This window comes from Genypterus blacodes, unplaced genomic scaffold (assembly GCF_046128005.1).
Source record: "Genypterus blacodes isolate CSIRO-AG114 ecotype Tasmania unplaced genomic scaffold, CSIRO-AGI_Gbla_v1 ptg000067l_1, whole genome shotgun sequence".
NCBI classification, from domain to species: domain Eukaryota; kingdom Metazoa; phylum Chordata; class Actinopteri; order Ophidiiformes; family Ophidiidae; genus Genypterus; species Genypterus blacodes.
The window spans coordinates 11207661-11225489 of NW_027466879.1; the positions used below are offsets into that span (position 1 = coordinate 11207661).

General features: G+C 42.5%; 1 protein-coding gene across 2 annotated transcripts in view; it reads left to right on the plus strand.

Moving 5' to 3' along the window:
* The first annotated feature begins 8787 nt into the window (after window positions 1-8787).
* ntrk3b (neurotrophic tyrosine kinase, receptor, type 3b) overlaps window positions 8788-17829 on the plus strand; it is a 138846-nt gene continuing 129804 nt past the window's right edge. For both annotated transcript variants that reach the window (XM_076155344.1, XM_076155343.1), the window contains exon 1: window positions 8788-9029. In XM_076155344.1, coding sequence (XP_076011459.1) covers window positions 8788-9029 — 242 coding nt within the window. The remainder of the gene's footprint in view (window positions 9030-17829) is intronic.

Genomic DNA, 17829 nt, shown 5'->3' on the forward strand with positions numbered 1-17829 from the left:
GACAAACCAAACACAATAAGAGGAAGATAAAACGAGAATATAGAACTCACAAATTGTCGGCGTGGGTGTGTGTTCGTGTGTGTGAGGGCGACAGAGGGACAACACACAACTTCTGTCTACCTTCCAACTCTAAAACAGAGGATAGAACCCTGTGGATGTACTTTGTACATGGTTTTGTTTAAATTCATTGTTTTCTCACTAAAATGCACTGTATGTATCCTTAAGGTCTAACAAACACATTCAATGCATTTTCTACCTCATAAAACATTTACAAAGCTTTTTATGCTTTGAAACCTGCATTGTTTATATCATCTTGTGATCTTCTTCTCTTTTTATTGGTGCATTGATGCCTTTTATGGCACATTACCACCATGAGTTCTCACTATGCATTAAGGTGATGTACGCTCAGCTGTGATGTGCCTCATATCTCTCCCAGGCACATGACGTGCATGCGTGTGCTGCATGTGCTCATGAGCACTGGAGAGCCTGGGATTCAAACTCACACAGGATCACTCGGTATAATGTTGCTCTACAGCGCTACTGGTGGTCAGAACTCAACAGTACACTTTGAGTTACACCAACCTGTTTGCAACCTTTTTGTTTGTTTGTTTTGTGTTTATGTTATGTTGTGTCACGATGATGACATCAAGAAGGTTGTGTGTTAGAAGTAATGTAACCTTAGACAGCCGACGAAAAAACAAAGACACAGGGCTCTGGTTGCTATGGTGATGCTGTATGTTACCCATTGTGTACAGAAAATGCAGGAATCCAATTCAAAACTTAATCAGTTCATTAAATCAGTTTGTTCCGTTAGACAGACATTAGCATTGCCAACAACCTGTTAAAGTCTGCATGTTGGTCCAAAGTTAAAGCTGTAACAGTTTGTGTGTGGCATTGTTGTTCTGTATACAGTATATCCCCTATACAGCATTAAGAAATCCATAAATACTATGTCAGATATAGAATGTACACATGCAGAAATGACATCTATACTGTAGGTGTTCTATGATATGCTGTTTATGTGAATGCCTTGAATGTCTATTTGAAATTTGAATACGTCTATAGATGTACCATTGTATGCAATCGTGTCTGTTTTCATTTCATACATCTGCCATATATGTTCGTAATTTCTTCTTCTATTCTGTATATAGATGTGAGATGCATCAGACTGTAACATTACAGACGCACAATGTCGTGCCATCTCCTGAACTGAGAATAGAGAATGATGACTTGTGTAATGATATAAAAAAAAAAAAAAAAATTATAGAGTCAAAACAAAGCTGATCTTTTCGGTACGGACACATACAGAGGAGTTCTCTTGACCATAATAAGCTCCTTCCCTCTCACAGTTAGTCTTCCTGCTTTTCTCTTCTGGGTTTCCTCTGTTTCTCTCTCAGGCTGCCAGACAACACGCCTGGCAGGGACGTCACTGTTGTCACCAGCTTAAACAGAGTGAAAGAAGCTGCAGTGTCAGGCCTGTTGCTAATTTGAAACGTCGAAAAAACCTTTGTGCCTGAGCAAATTTATCAACGCCTGTGATGTAATTACATTTTAAATAGACTGGGGTGATAAATTGAATCTCTCCACTGTTCTGCTCCTAATCAAAACTTGATTAATCCATTTTTAATCAATTGGTGGCAGGGAGTTCGCTTGATGTTTCATTTAAGCGGGGCTGACGGCTAAGACGGTCATGCCTTTGTTAGCAGCATCCCTCTCAACATTAAGATCGCGGGTTTGGAAATTTCACCTCAGAGAAGGCTGGAGATTTGCAAATAATCTGACCTCTTTTTGAAAAACCAGCTGATACGCACACCCTAGTTGGGGTAATTTATCAACCTACCTACCTTTGTCCCCTGTGGGGATACGGAGAGCCTGCGGGTGCCCTTACAGTGCTGGTGACGGTGTGTTTGTGTCTGCATTTGTAGGAGGCAGGGCATCCATCCTGCAATGGAAGCGAGCAGGCTGCCCTGCCTTAAAGGATGACTGCTGTAAACCAGCCTGCTCCCCTCACTCACTGTAGGTGGCAGAGATAAAAGCCCAGCTAAGGAGAATCGTTTCTAATTATAGATGACAGAAGCAGACTCATTCCCTCTGTGTCTTCCTCCTCCCAGTGGCCATGCTGGGAAGAGAGAAACTCAAAAGATGATGGAACCTTTGCCCACTCATGTTGCAAAGTAATAAGCTCCATGCAATCTGAGGCCCCGAGTTGGTGTGTAGTGCACATGTATGCAAGTGGTGAGAAAGATGGGACAAGAGGCTTCAGAGAGATGCACTAATCAGAAGTAATGAATAAACCTGAGACTCCTTCTGTATAAAACTTAATCTGCTATCTTCTCTAGATGCAAAACACTAAACACGCCCACAGAGACTCTTAGTGCCAGAGGGACTCATTCATCATTCATCATCATCATCCGACTAAGAAGTAAGCTACATTGGTTTCCTTTTACTTGCAGAGCTCGTATCCTGAATGTCTGTTCGACTGACAGGTACTTCAGGTTCCTCGTGTTGTCACAGACCTCTGACACACAGTCACATACAGCCCAATATGAAAGGTAAAAGACAATTGATTCTCAAATGTGTCTTATGTCACATGTTGTAGATTGTCTAAATGTATGTTCAGTTTTATCCAATGTTAAATGAATGGCATATATCCGGTTTCCTATGAACGACTAGATTTGTTAATTGAGACGATTTAAAAGCCCAAATGAGATCATTGAGACTAATGTGATGGGACATATCATGCTGTAGCAATTTATCATATTTATTGTGCAGTATATTAGGGAATAGTTGCAACGCTTGAGTGTAACGCTTGTATAAATTGTGTTCAGTAAGACAAACCCATCGGTATGCAACCACAGAGTTTGTTTGTGGATGCTGCCAGCTCATGCTGCTGGGGTTGGGGGCAGAGACCCTTAAAGACATAGTACTTTCACTGAAAAAGTATGGTTTTAGCTCAGTATGCATAGCGGTGTGGCAGCAAGAGAGAGGACAACTGGATCAGTTATGGTTCATGTTTTTTGCACTTAAAAGGATCGCAAAGATTTTACATGAAACTCCTGACGCGTCTTTAGAGCAACCTCTGGTTAGAAAAGGACCACTTTGTAGTAAAACAGGGTTCAATAATGCTTCCCAGTGAGACACGTGGCTGTAATTTGCCACCACGGGAGGATTGTTTGTCACTGTTTTTAGGGAGTTATATGACTCCTGTGCAAGGTTATAGAAAGTATAAGAATTTCATGTTCATTTAACGACACAATACTCGTATTTTCATTTAGAATGACAAATCTTGTGATTCAACTCATGGAATGTGATAATAATGGTGTCTACAACAATTGTGAGACATTTCACATAAACTAATATAATGAACACAAAGCAAACAAACAAAACGTCTTTGTCATCATTACAGAAACAGCTGCCTCACTTCCATTTTCAGCCTGAACACACTTTGATACATCCAGATCTCCAGCAGGTTGACAAATCTCTAGCACAGCGTGATACGTATGGTCATATCACCCAAATGGAGCGTGCATTCAAACCATTTTGAGCCTGCAGTTCCTCCACATGAACGCTGTTTAATTCAGTCGGATGAAATCAATACATATGGGGCAAGAATCATAAAATCCACCAATTTACTTTAAGAATCGTGAACTCTCAACACCCTAAGGGGATTACATCCTTTCCTTTCACAATGGAGGCATGGTGTGTGTGTGTGTGTGTGTGTGTGTGTGTGTGTGTGTGTGTGTGTGTGTGTGTGTGTGTGTGTGTGTGTGTGTGTGTGGGGCGGGGGGTTTCTAAGGTCAGGGTGACAATTTGTAATGCACCTTGACTAATTGAGTGTAACATTTTGAGTGGCACATGCTGAATGGATGTGAAAAGGGAGAAAGTGTATGGGTTGTTGTGGAGGGAGGTGTATGTGTGTGTGTGTGTGTGTGTGTGTGTGTGTGTGTGTGTGTGTGTGTATGTGTTGTGTTCAGTTTCTGTCCTGCTGGCTGTGTTGGCTGCATTCTGAGCAGACCAGGAGTGGCTGGAGAATCTCAATGGTGGATGAGTCGGGAAACAAAACCTCAATCTAATCCCATCACTGTGGGGCCTCCATCGCCACATTTTTCTTCTTCTTCCTCCTCTCTCTCTCTCTCTCTCTCTCTCTCTCTCTCTCTCTCTCTCCCTTCTCTGTACCCATTCTCAATTCTCCTCTTTTCTACTTCTCTACTTTGTTCTTTCCCCCCTCACTTCCCTTCTCTTTCTACTTTCACCTCTCTTGACAAATGAAATTGTCAACTCAATGTATGGGCAGGAAATTATAATTTGTAATGTCAAAAATATGACACTGAACAGAATGAAATCATACAGTGTATTCATGGTATTACAGCTACATCCTTCTCTAATCTGCCAGCTCTTCCGGTACAGTTGGGCTTTTATCTTACATTTTACAAACACACAATCTTTCCTTCAAAAACAATCAGACGAACAAACATTGTAATTGAGCAGATCAGTTTCATATCTGGAGTTATTAAGAGAGATATGCTTTTATTTTCAAAGCATACTAGGCGCTGCTGCTCTGTGTTTTGGATGTGTGAGCTGAGGACAACAGGAACCAAATGAACAAAACAAGTCTGTCACTGCTTGCTGATAAATCACTTAACAAAAATTAAGTTGCAGAAGTTGCCTGGCACACAGGATGACACATTCAACACCAAGAGCTCACTCTCCCAAGTGATTAAGGTTCATACTGATTGATTGCCATGAGTTCCTCCATTTGTCCTGACTCCCCCACACACAGAGACGCAAGCGTTTTCACACTGTCTCTCATGATTGGCTCGTGGTACCTGGTAGGGCGGAGCCAAAGACCTCAGTGACATCAGCAGAATCTCAGGGAGCAGCACACACACACACACACACACACACACACACACACACACACACACACACACACACACACAGCTCAATGAAGATTACTTGAGTCACTGAGTTATTATCTTTGTTTTTGGATGTGTCATTAGAACTAATCATTAATTCTGGTTTTGTAATTTATATTCTGATGGACACACACACAGCTTTTTAAAGACACAAGCAGGTTTCCATTTCTCATCCTGTGGTATGAAAATCAGAGGTCAACTCAGACCACACCAGGCTTTCCACAATCTCTTTTTTGGGAAATAAATAACCATAATATCCTCTAATCTGTCTTTGCTTGTTTCCAAATGTTCGGGCTATTAGAGAGAAATGGCCATTCGCCGACAGCCACAATGCATTTGGCAATGATCATGTATCAAAGACATCTGCGAGGTAATAGTAGCGACCAATTTCACTGAGACCCGTGAATGCATCATTTCCGTCGCGTGCAACATTTGCTGCGGTAAACATCAACAAGATTAGAAGTTTGTGCCCTTCGTCACCACTAACTCAAGAAATCTGTTCCCAGTTTTACTTCTTTACCGACTCGCCACAAAATCCTCCACAAAGCCAGCTCAATACTTTTTTGCAATATTTGAGGGTTGCTGTGAAATTTGAGTGTTTTTATCCATTTTGCAACTTCAAAACCGCATGTGGAAACTGCCACATGTGTTCTTTTCATTGTTTTGTTGTTGGATGAAATACAACTGTGCTGCTTGTAGTCATTAGAAATGTGTTATCTTCTGCAGTGGGAAGCTTTCTGAGTAACACATCAAAGCAGCACTTCTCGTCTTTGACCGTGCAAAATTGAACTTGACAAGATGAAGCATAACCTACTCGGACTCACACAACCTACTTGGTCCCCACTCTCTGGAAGGGAAGAACTCTAAAAGCAGAGAAATTAAGTTTCCTTTGCGTTTATGTGACATGCACAACATTCCAAAGAACGCAGAATCGAGCGTGACAGCGAAGTACAAAACACAAATAACAGAATAGACCGAAAAATTGTGACTTAACACACCTCAATCTCCCCGTCTATACGTGCAATCTTCTCACACGCGTTCCTTTCTCCTGAGCGGTGAAGAGCGGGACTGTATTTCTCAAAGGGTCAGCAAAAGCTTGGGAGAGAACATATCCAAATTATTATTTTATAAAACCACCATTGAAGTCCTTGTAGGCACATATATTATGTATATTAGTGTTCCAGATCAGGAGTCAGATGTGCAGTGAGCAAACAAGAGATCTTAGATGAACTCATTTCAATTCTGTGCTTGATAACAAACACTCTGAGTTTAGTTTTGGAATTCCGTCTGAGTCACGCTCGCCTGAGTTTGTCCAGATATCATAACAAATTTAATAGCTTGACCAGTTTTCCCAAATGGAACTGCTCATGTGCTGTTAAAAATCTAGTAAAGTCTCTGCTCAGATCTGGTAATACTTCAAACTATAGAGCCATATATGCTTTGAAATGCATTACCTGGATATAAAATGTTAAACTTTGAGTCCGAGACGCTTCTGTTTCTCCTCCGCAGACGCAGACGTCCCTCCTTTCTCTTGTAACCTACGAGAGATCTGAGAGTGTGTCGCCTTTTAAGTTGCTCTGTTTGGTGAGATGTCAGAACACCCCTCCACTTAATTAGTCCTCAACAACTTCATGCGCCACTCGTGACGCCCTTCATCTTCTCCGCCGCCTTTTGAAGACCATAGTTAAATCATGCGCTCCTGCCTCATTCCTACTAGCAGAGATACTGATCTGGAACACAAATAAAGGAGGGTGGACGTCAGGTCAACCTCACACTTTTACATATTAGGATATGTTTGTGCTTGCAGGTGATCGACGGAGCAGGGATGTATACGACGGAGGCTTTTTGGCTTCAGGCTCCAGACGGTTTGGCTTCAGGTTGGCCTTCTCAGGGAGGGAGGTGCTGATGTGGTGACAGACAGAGTGATGGCAGCTGGTTTGGAGGGGAGACAGCCAGAGAACCCGAGAGTTTCTCAGATCCGGGAATGGCTGATGCAAGTCAACACTGACAACTTCACTTTTGTTCTGGAAAACTGACATGTGCCCGATAGGAGTTTTTCAGACTTCATCAAAGGCGAACACAAATAGAATTTCAGAATGGGATTGAGGTAGAAGGTCAGATGATCCCTTAAAAAAGTGTTCTCGGAAGGACTTTCACCTCAATTTATTCTTCAAATGTTTCTTGAAACTTCATCTCATATTAAGCCAGATGGACGATGACAAATGGGCCGGTCATGTGCCCACAGAACTTTCAAACTCCAAAAGATAAATGTTTCAGGGAGATGTTTTAGATGAATAATGTTCTAAATTCTGGAATATGATGTGTAGTGAATCATAATGAAATACTTCTTATTGACTTGAGGTTTTTTGTTGACTGAGTAAAGAAAGATGGGGCGTTTGAGTCAGCGAATAAAAGGCAAACATATAGCACAAACATTAAATGGAATACTGTTAAGTGACAGCAAATAGAAAAAGGGTACTGTAGATTATAGTGCAGGCTCAGATTTAGTTCTCCATAGTGTTACTTAAAAATAAAAATCGGTTAGCCAGTCATTGATCAGTAAATCATTTAACCATGGACTTTCCTCAGTGCCCCAACTTTGTAGAGTCAAGCTCAGATTGTGTTTATCCTTTGGAAGCCAGCTGAGATATTGGTAATCAATATTTCAAACTGCTTTTTACACCGAGAGAAACTTCATACTTCAACTTCCAACAAATGGGTTCTGACATGTTTTCTTCCTCCAGCTTCCATACTGTATAATAATAATAATAATAATAATAATAATAATAATAATAATAATACTAATAATAATAATGATAATAATAACAATAATACTGTTAAATCAAATTCATGCTTAATTAAAAAATCCTTAGTTTGGAATATTTACCGTGAGTTAATGTGTCTTTACAATGAGATCCAATCTAATTTATTTTTTCTGGTTAATGTATTTCCACTCTGGGACTCACTGACTTTATACCATCATTGTAATTTTTCTGTTTATCTTTACGTCCCGTTTCTAACCTCCATATTTGACCTGCCTTATTTGGGCTCAGATATCTCATAATGACTTATAATCGCTTTGATTACCCTCCAATTCATTATGCTCCTACAGTTGATGTGTGTGTGTGTGTGTGTGTGTGTGTGTGTGTGTGTGTGTGTGTGTGTGTGTGTGCGTCAACGTGTCTGCAGTATGACAGCAGCAGCCATTCTGCCTGTGAGGTGTGATTAGTGGATGTGATCGCCGTTGATCGCATGCGGCTTCTGCAGGTGTCAGTGTGACCGTATAGCCGGTAGGAGGGACTTGATTCTCCAACTTCTCATTCCGTGTCTGTCCTGCTCTCCAGTCAGTCGTCCTGGTCCTGCCCGAGGAGAGAGACGACGACAGCAGCAGCAGCGCGGCATTCCGGGGGAAGCAGCAGCAGCAGCAGCACCATGCGTTTAACGGACAAACGACGCGAGGAGACTCACGTTTTCGCGCTTTCTTCTTTTTAATTTGCGTGTTTTGGTTGTTTTTTCTTTTTTGCGTGTGTGCGCGCGCGCGTGTGTGCGTCTCTCGTTTATCTCCCCCCTCTATAGCCACCCACCCCCCTTCTCTCTCTCTCTCTCTCTCTCTCTCTCTCTCTCTCTCTCTCTCTCTCTCTCTCTCTCTCTCTCTCTCTCTCACCCCCTCTCCCTTTTTGCCGAGTCTCTGACGTGCAAGGACACTACAGCATCCATCCACGGCACAAACGCTCGCATAGAGCATCCTCTGTGCAGACTCACCATCCTCCTCCTCCTCCTCCTTCCTCCTTCTCCTTCCTCGCTCCTTTTTTTTGTGTTTCGGAACCCAGAGGACGCCAGGACCTCTTTCCCCCCCTCTCTACCCGGAGACATGGATCTATGGTTTCACTCGATCCGGATTTGCTGGTGGAGGGTTTTGTTCCTGATGTGTGTTTTCCAGGACTATCTGAGCTCCATGCTGGACTGCCCGCCGACCTGCAGCTGCTCTCAAACAGAGATCTATTGCAATAAGTCCGACAGCGGCAGGTTTTTCCCTCTGCTGGCCCTGCAGGACACTGGGAGCAATGGGAGCAGTGTGGACATAGCGGACTTATTCAAAAACATCACTTCAATGTAAGTAGATGCGGGTGCTGCGGTGCTGTGTGTGTGTGTCTGTGTGTGTGTGTGTGTGTGTGTGTGTGTGTGTGCGTGTGCGTGTGCGTGTGTGTGTGTGTGTGTCTTTGTTAATTGATGAGCGGCTCAGTATAACGCGTCTGAGCTCCTCTGCTGTCACTTGTTTCCATCTCGCTGCGCTGACTTGTTGGTTGATTGTCACTTTTTCTACTTCAGCCTTTGTTATAAGTGGCCTGTCTGACTGATCCCTTTCTGTATGTGTGTTTGTGTGCGGGCTCGTGTGTGTGTGTGTGTGTGTGATAAAAAGGTGTTTGGAGGTGAAATGTGCGCATCCTCTCTCGTCTCATGCGCACGACGAGACAAACCCGTTCTAACCTCCGTTTCTCGCCGATCAATTATCACATCTTCATCATCTGCGTTTTATTCGTATCCCCCCCCCCCAATTAAAGTTGCGTCTCCGCAGCGTCTCCGCAGGCCTCCGCGGCCAAATGAGGATGTTGCGGAGGACCTCATGTTACCCATCCGACATGATTCCGGCCCCGCGTAGGTACACGGCAACTGTGCCAACAGCTTGTGCCAAATGGATCAGAAATAAATGGTGCAGTGAGGGCAGCGAGTTAGATTTCAACTCGCATCCTCGGAGCCCGATGCGACCTGACAAACTTTATTATATACAAATGATGCGTGTCTCTGTGTGTGTGTGTGTGTGTGTGTGTGTGCGTGGGGGTGGGCTGTCACAGGGGATGGGTTTTTTTTCTTCTTCTTTTTTTTTTTTTTTTTTTACAAATATGGTCATACAACAGGACGTTTGGATTCTGTGTTTTTGAGCAAAGGGTTGGTTAAAATACAGCAGCGATGACGGCACGACCAATCCCCTCACCCACCACCCACACACCCACAGACACACAGACACACATGAGCACACACCATCCTCAGAAGTGTTTTCATTCCACATCCCCCCCCCCCTCTCTCCCTCTCTCTCTCCCCCTCTCTCTCATTGATCCTTCCTGCCCACATCAGAGGTTTCTTTCTTGAAAAGTCAGAAAAAGCCGAGCTGGGGCCTTAAAATAAGACCCCTGCTGCCCATGATGCTGATTTGCATATAAAGCCAACATCTCCCCGTGGCGCCCTTTAGCATCTTATAGCACAAAGCCCTCTCCTCCCATCACTTTGCTCTTCCCTTTTTACCCAATATCCTTTTTAGGAAGACAACAACTTGTTTTGTTCAGTGGTTCATGGCTTCCTTGTGCCACTAGAGGGTAGCCTGGTACACTCTATAGACAAGGAGTCAGGTGCAGCAACACTCAAATCATTTACTTGGACTATTTTGTCTGAGTGGTTTTTATAAGAGCTAACCAGGGGGTACGCATCCGATTTTAGACGTTTGACGCAGCCAATAGAAAGGTCAGAGGTCATACAAGCTTTTTTATCCACTGAGACCGACAGTGTAATGATCTTAAATCCTTGGATTTGGATTTGTTATAAGCACAAAGTCATTCATTGATTGCTTTTTTGCCTTTGAGAATCCTAATGCAAGTGACCCAGGACTAATTGTGCCTTTGATGGCTCTTTGCCAGCAGCTGGCTTGTTTTCTTGCTGCTCAGCATGGACGGCAACCTCCATCCTTCACTGAGGCGTCACCAGCAGCTCGGCTGAGACAATACAGCACATCAGCTCACACATACAAATGCCAAATTCACATTCGAGCCACAGCTGACATATAGCTGTAATGTATAATTACCGAGACTGACAATACCAATTAAAAACATTACAATATTATCCGATGAAGTGGGTGGAATCGTGGATCTCTGTGTCCATTTATTTGTTAGTGGCCTCTCACACAACGCACTGTAATATTAATGAATATGTTTCATAAACAACTTGACATATTGTCTCATTTGCATGCTAATTCATCATTTGTCTCAGTGCTCAATCACAAGCATGAATAGAAATACAATGCAACAGTTTCGGAAATCTATCAATTGAGGAAGAGGGTTTGGTTCGCCATGAGAGAAACGGAGAGATGGGAACATTTTGTAGCGACGGAGATCAGAGCGAAGCCTCCTAGCAGCAGAAACGGAGGGAGGATTGGCCAGCCAAAGAAAACTGCCAAGTCCAGATAATAGTTTTCCAGTTCTCTCACGTTAGAGATTCATCACAAGAGGCATCTCTGTTTGAAGTGTGTGAGATAAGGCCTTGGTGTGATACTTGAAGAAGAAACGGTTTCGTGAGAGCAGCTGAAGTATTTGACAGTTTTTTTTTTTCCCAAAGTGTGGCTTTGACTGCAGCTGTGGGTTCGTTTGCCGAATCCAATCAGCATTTCCACCTGTGGCGATGACGTTTGGCCTCTTTTTCTCTGCTGAGAACCTGGTGTGCGATGACAGAGTGCATCTTGAGGAATCAGACTCAGATTTGTTGCTTATCAGTGTGTCGTCCACCACCCACGGTGCATTTGTGAGCCTTTGCGTTCCTCCTTGTTTCCATGCAGCCGTGATCTGTAATGGATGGATGATGGATATCATCCGTTTGAGTGTTTGGAGCGATAAAGAAAAGAGGGAATTTGTTATGTGTTTAATTGTGTCAGTATGAGGAGGAAGTGAGAACATTTTGGACTGCAGTTTAAGTCCCCTAAGTGTATTTTGGCTTAACAAACAATAGCCGTCCCCCATTTTTCCGCCGCAATTATCCTCTCTGCTGCAAAAGGCATCTTCCAGTTCGACATGAGTTAAAATCTCAAAACCGGTGTGCGGTGTGTATGTGTGTTGTTTTTACCAAAACATTCATTTGGAGACTTTGTGCTCATTTATGTGAGATTTGCGAGTCTCCCAGAAGCTGCCGCCGCCGAAAGTGTCAAAATTCCAGTTCCTCCAGTGTCAGTTTCAATCAAAATGATTTATACGCACTTGTGAGATCTGCAATCTGTGTATCTGCAAACACACCGAGGCTTCTGGCCCAAAATGGGTTTGTATTTATGAACACTGCCAAAAGAATAACTACATGAAGTTTATTGTTTGATATCTATAAAATCTTATCCGTCTACTTTATATAAGAGTCTTCTCACTCAACGTTCTGTTCATTTACTTGCATCACTTTCTTTGAAAAATGTCGAAAATAAGAAACCGATAATGATACTACTTGTTTCGTTGATGTTCTGGCTTTATTTCAGCGATTGTGATCCAAAGCCTCTCCATCGTTTGAAGCTAATGGGTTATGATCCTGTAACAGACCCTGACCTTTGACCTCAGGGTGAAAACAGGTTTTAATTATAATACTCTATTAAATATCTAGGACTGGCCTTCACTGTGTGGCCTTCATAGGAAGCATGGCGTGATCCACCAGAGCGAGGTGTGTGTATGTGTGTGTGTGTGTGTGTGTGTGTGTGTGTGCGTGTGTGTGTGCGTGTGTGTGTGTGTGTGTGTGTGTGTGTGTGTGTGTGTGTGTGTGGATGTGCAGTCCTGTGCTGAAGCAAACCAGAGATGCCGCCTCATGCTGCGGCTGCATTGCAGGCGACGCATTCCCCTGCCATTGCATTCAAGAATTATATGAAAACTTGGAGTCAATTTGAGTTCTTTAGAAACGTTTTTTTTGCCTTTTTTAAAAGCTGCTCTGCTCTGCTAGAAGCTATCGATCTGTAGACACCTTCAAGTACACATTTTATATGAAATCTGCCAGCGAGCCGGTGCTGCCAAAGAAACCTGTTTGATACGAGAATGTTACCAAGGTCTGCTTGGTTGACGTGTGTGGGCTGCAAGTACTCCATGACTGAACATGAGTGTAAATATAGCAGCTCCATCCGTCCGTCCATCCACTCTCAGTACTGCTTGATACTGTGCAGTGTTACAGAGGTTATTGTCCCCAGTCCTCATGTGCTCTCTGTGGCTGCAGTGCCTTACTGATGGGCCTCGACTCCCGACATGTAACGCTGTAGGTATGAGTGCGTTACATGTTGTCAACGTATCTGCTGTCTAATCCTCACATAGATCTGTCTGACTGAATTTGCTCTCACAAGCAGTGACATGCTCAGAGTCTGTAAGGGGAAAAGTTCAGGTCAAAAGTTTAGAGTTACAGCTCACTTTTGTTGTCTTAAACAGACTCTAATATTGTGTTATCTAGTAAAAAATACGCAAGTAACAGAACAGGCTGTCAATGGCTTGAGCAGAAACAAACAAATAAACAACTAAATGGCATAAAATGACCACCACAATTATTATTTTGAAACATGACCAGCAAATCTACTCCAAATAAGACACGATTTTATATCCGTCTAACGAGGCAAAAATCACTTCCAGATTTTTGTACTGACCCCTCTAATTTGGTGCCCCTCCGAGCCAATCAAGGGCCTCTCCTGCTGTGACATTTGGGCAAAAATTAAGCACACAAACATCTCATTAGGGTCTGGATGTATCCTTGTGAAATTGCGCTTTCATTTTGGCCGGGTTTTACCACCACAGGGGTCATCGCCTCCCCCCTCCCCTGGTCCTGCCCACGTCTCTGCACATTACACTAAACTAGCACCGCTCAGGCAAATTCACGGATAAATGCACACAGGAAGGTATTTTAGATCCACATATTTGTTCCCCTGCTTTCAAACTACAGGAATATTACGGTCTAATGAAGGAAGGTAGTGGCCTTTTAAATGGAAAATGCATTAATGTAATTGTGGGGAGGATAACTTTTGTTAAGTGTGCTGTAAAATATGTTTATCAAACAGCCTTAGGACATGGAGTTGGAGAACATTCATTCCATTTTAATTGCTTCGAAGAATAAAAGTGCAGAAATTCTGGTATTAGCAGGGAGGCAAGGAACAATTTTGCCAGTGCAGAAACCCACTGCGTTTGCTCTTTCACCACAATTACTCATCACAATCAGCAAAAGTTGGAAGTAACTGAAGTATCCGGTGTACTGAATGCCAACTCACGCAGAGGTTGGACAGCATAAGTCTCAGATGTAATTTGATTTTATTAATAACCTTCGGGGAAATGAAATGACTCACTTGCAGAACAGGAGGAGGTCTTGTAGGAGGTCTCAAGTCTTATTATATAAAAACCTCAAAGTGAATTTGGCCGTAATTATTCCACCCCTGAGCACTATTGGGTCAGAAATCAGTCTAGTATTAGTACAACCAAGTCAGACCAAGATATGCTCGTGTACATACAGTACATACCTAACTAAGGCCTTAATCAGCCTAGCCTTAGTCTGCAAACACATCAATCAACTCATTTGTCATTAAAATATACATTTGCCAAATAACTATTGAAGATTCTCCATCTTCCCTCATACTCTGGCGTACATTTGACCTTCTTTTTTATTGCCTGATCAATTATAGCCACTGCCAGCTTCTCTGTCAGTCAGCGGAAGCGTCTCTCACGTCACCTCTGCCAACAGGAGACTAGTGGCAATTCTGTGTTTCCTCATGGAATCATAAAAAGAGCTTCACATCTGTGCTGCTGCCGCTATACTGCAAGGTGTGTGTGTGTGTGTGTGTGTGTGTGTGTGTGTGTTTGTGTGTGTGTGACACCAGCCTGTCCTTTCCTCATTAGGTCCTGTGAAAAACACACAAAACTTCAGCCTTAGCTCCCTTTATTTGTTCTGTTCCCTTTCTGTGTCAAGTTTGGCGATTCGGTCTCTCGGCTCACCTCAATGCATTTGTCTTTGTAAGCCTTAAATTTCCATTTTATTTAGTTTTTAATCTCCAAGGCCTGTTGTGTTTTCTCAGATTTTTCAGCCTTTATCATTTCAGTTTTAGTGTGTGTTTTAGCTTTATCAGAGTTTAGTTTGATACCAGTCTTATCGGCTTTCTATCTATGGACCCACAGATCACATTTTCTACTGTTGCTACTGTTCCTCCGCTCCCCTGAGAGCTCTTTCAGCTTTTCTATGTTATCTTTGGCAATATACTGTATTAGATGTCGGTGTCTGCCTACGCAGTCATGGAACAATTTGTATCAGTTCTCCGATAACCACAGAACCTTTTGAGGTACATTTGGACTCTGGGTCTAGTTTTACTTCTTAGTTCTGTAGTTCCTTCCCACAATAAGATTGTCCTTGAGAGGCAGAACTTCTAAAGCTCTTAGGATGAGAATTTATTTTAATAAGACGTTTTCAGATGTTTTTGTCAGTTTTATAGTAAACCTCTCCTGACACCATGTGTTCAAGACGTGAACGTCCTGAATGTGACTAGTTTTATTCCAGCCAGAGTGCTTTGCTGCATATTTATCCAGTTTATCTGCAATAAAGGCTAAAATATTCCTAAAAAATACATTTTGAACAGCGATCAAGACAGCAAATGGACAAGTGAGGGATACAGACTGAAATTAAACTAAAATGTACATTTATTGCCTCTAATTTGGTACAAAAACAGAAACAAATCAGCAGATCTTCAGTCTTCTTTTTCATGTCTGCACTTTTCTTTTTTAACATCACAGTCATACAATACTACATTTGAGAAAACAACAGCATGACTCTGTGTTGTGGCTTTTTACGTGTTCTTAGTGGAATGAATGTCATCTTCAAGTTACCTTAAGTAGCCTACATAGCTGTGCTTGAGTTTATTTTAGGTGATTTGGTCCACTGGCCCAAGTAGAGAGAACTGTCTGTAGTACAGACTGAAAGTAAGCAAGATAGATGAAACAAATGCACCATCCTAGTTTTATGGGATTCATGAATTAATTATTGTCTCATCTTAGACAAATGCCTTTAAAGTGATGAGTTGGTTTACTTATTGGCTTTAAGTGATCCTGACAATGTCTCAGAGTCTGTCTGAGCCCACGCTGCGTCAGGGTTTCACACGCCCAGAAAGCAGTCGCTAACTCAACTTCAACCAGTTGGTCTCCATCATATACAGCACACCCCCACCTCTCTGCTGCTGCTGCTGCTGCTGCTGCTGCATTGCACGGCTCACCTCAGGCGCTGCAGGACGGGCTCCTCTGTTATAAGCATATCATCAAGTTTGCATGAGCCTGTCTTTGTGGAAAGTAGGTCATGGCCGCCATCTGAGAATTAGGAGGCGAGTGCGGCAATTTGTTCGGCTCTTCCGCATGCAGGGATGCTGTGGGAAGTCTTAGCCATGTGACTGACCCAGCTTCTCCCACGCCTCCACCACCTCCACGCCTGCATCTGCAGGCGGCCCCCTGCGCCTTAAAGATGCATGCTAATGAGGCACCTTCCCCCCCTTAACAATCAAAAGATGCATTGAGGGTGGAGGGGTGAAAAAACTGAAGGCTCTGCTGTTTCAGCTCGGATTAGAAGAACCCTTTAAGGCCTTGAAGCAATGTTTCAGAGGCTTTCTGTTGACATTTAGTTCAGCTTCTGCTTACATGTGAAAAATTATGAGTCAGTGTTGCTGCAGTGCGTAACAGTTAATCTTGTCAAATTTGAGCAATTGAAGGAAACAGAATAAATCATGTATCTATCTATCTAAACACATTTTGGCCATGGATGCATGAAAAACACAAAATCCCGCTCAAACATGTTGCTTGCGCATAGTCAATCAATTTCCATCTATTTACAAGCATCTTCTTTTAGAGTTATTTATAATGGTTGATGTGATTGCTCACCAGTAATAAGCAGCCGTGGTGAAGGACCTGCTGCTGTAACGTATCTACAGGTGAACACACACTTAGGATGTAGCACAAGCTGTAGTCAAGCCGCAGTAGCTGCACATGAATGTGTGTAACACTACTGACGTGTGGAAATGTAAGATGATGATGATGCTCAGTCTTAGTTTCTCTCTGTCTGTCCACATATGTCTCAAACACTGTTGATTATGGGACACACTAGGAGGCTGTTGAGGAGTTGTCATCAGTTTCCATGCAGTGTCCATTAGAACAAGCAACTCCCACCATGCATCACAGACACAACAAACTTCATCTTTCTCCTTTACGTCCCAGGGAATAACATCTTGATTATTATTCCTCTGGATGCTTTTAATCATCATATATTATCACGAAGGATGAGTCACCCAGCCGTCCTCTGTGTCAGCGATGACTGGCAGGCTCTCAGGTGTCGCTCAGTCATGCTGTCATGCACATCATGCATGTACGTGCGTGTGCTGTTCAGTGATTTACTTCTTTGTGACTGATCTCACTGATGTCTGTGCAGGGTCACTTGAGGGCTGCAGCAGCACATTATCATTGTTATTATTCAATTAAAAGTTTGTCTGACTATAGTTTTAAGACTGTGACATTTACCTTTAATTAAGCTCTTCTTCTGTTCCACTTTGTTCTTTCTGCTCTTGACTTTTGTGGATTTAATCCAATGGATGTATCTGATGATTGAAAGTCAGATAACCTGCAGCAGTTCTATTGATTTATTTGCTTCCGTTTTCTTTCTGCCTTTTATATTTTTTGCTATTAAAATCAACCTGATACAAATGCAAATTTGCTAGAGTCAAGATAACAGCCACAGCCTTGCATCTTAGCTTTGTTGCTCAATAGCGAAATGTATTTAAGACGTGATTGAAAAGACGTTGTGGCAAACGAACAAGATCAGGTAATAACCATTCAAAGGAACTCAACTGAGGTGAAAATCAGCCAAAATGAAGATTGATGTGCCTTTTATCTTCACTTCAAATGATTATTTTGTTTCCGAATTTTCATTATTTTATTTCACTCTTCAAAATTTGACATACAAGGTTGTCTGCTTTTGCCAATTTTCATTTTTTTGTATCAGTAAAATAGCGATCAAAGACAAAATATTAGCCATTCAATTTATGAAAACAGTCCTGCTGATATTCAAACTGTATACTACAAATATTAACTTTTTCCATTGTCACAATAATCTCTTAAACTCTGATGGCTTC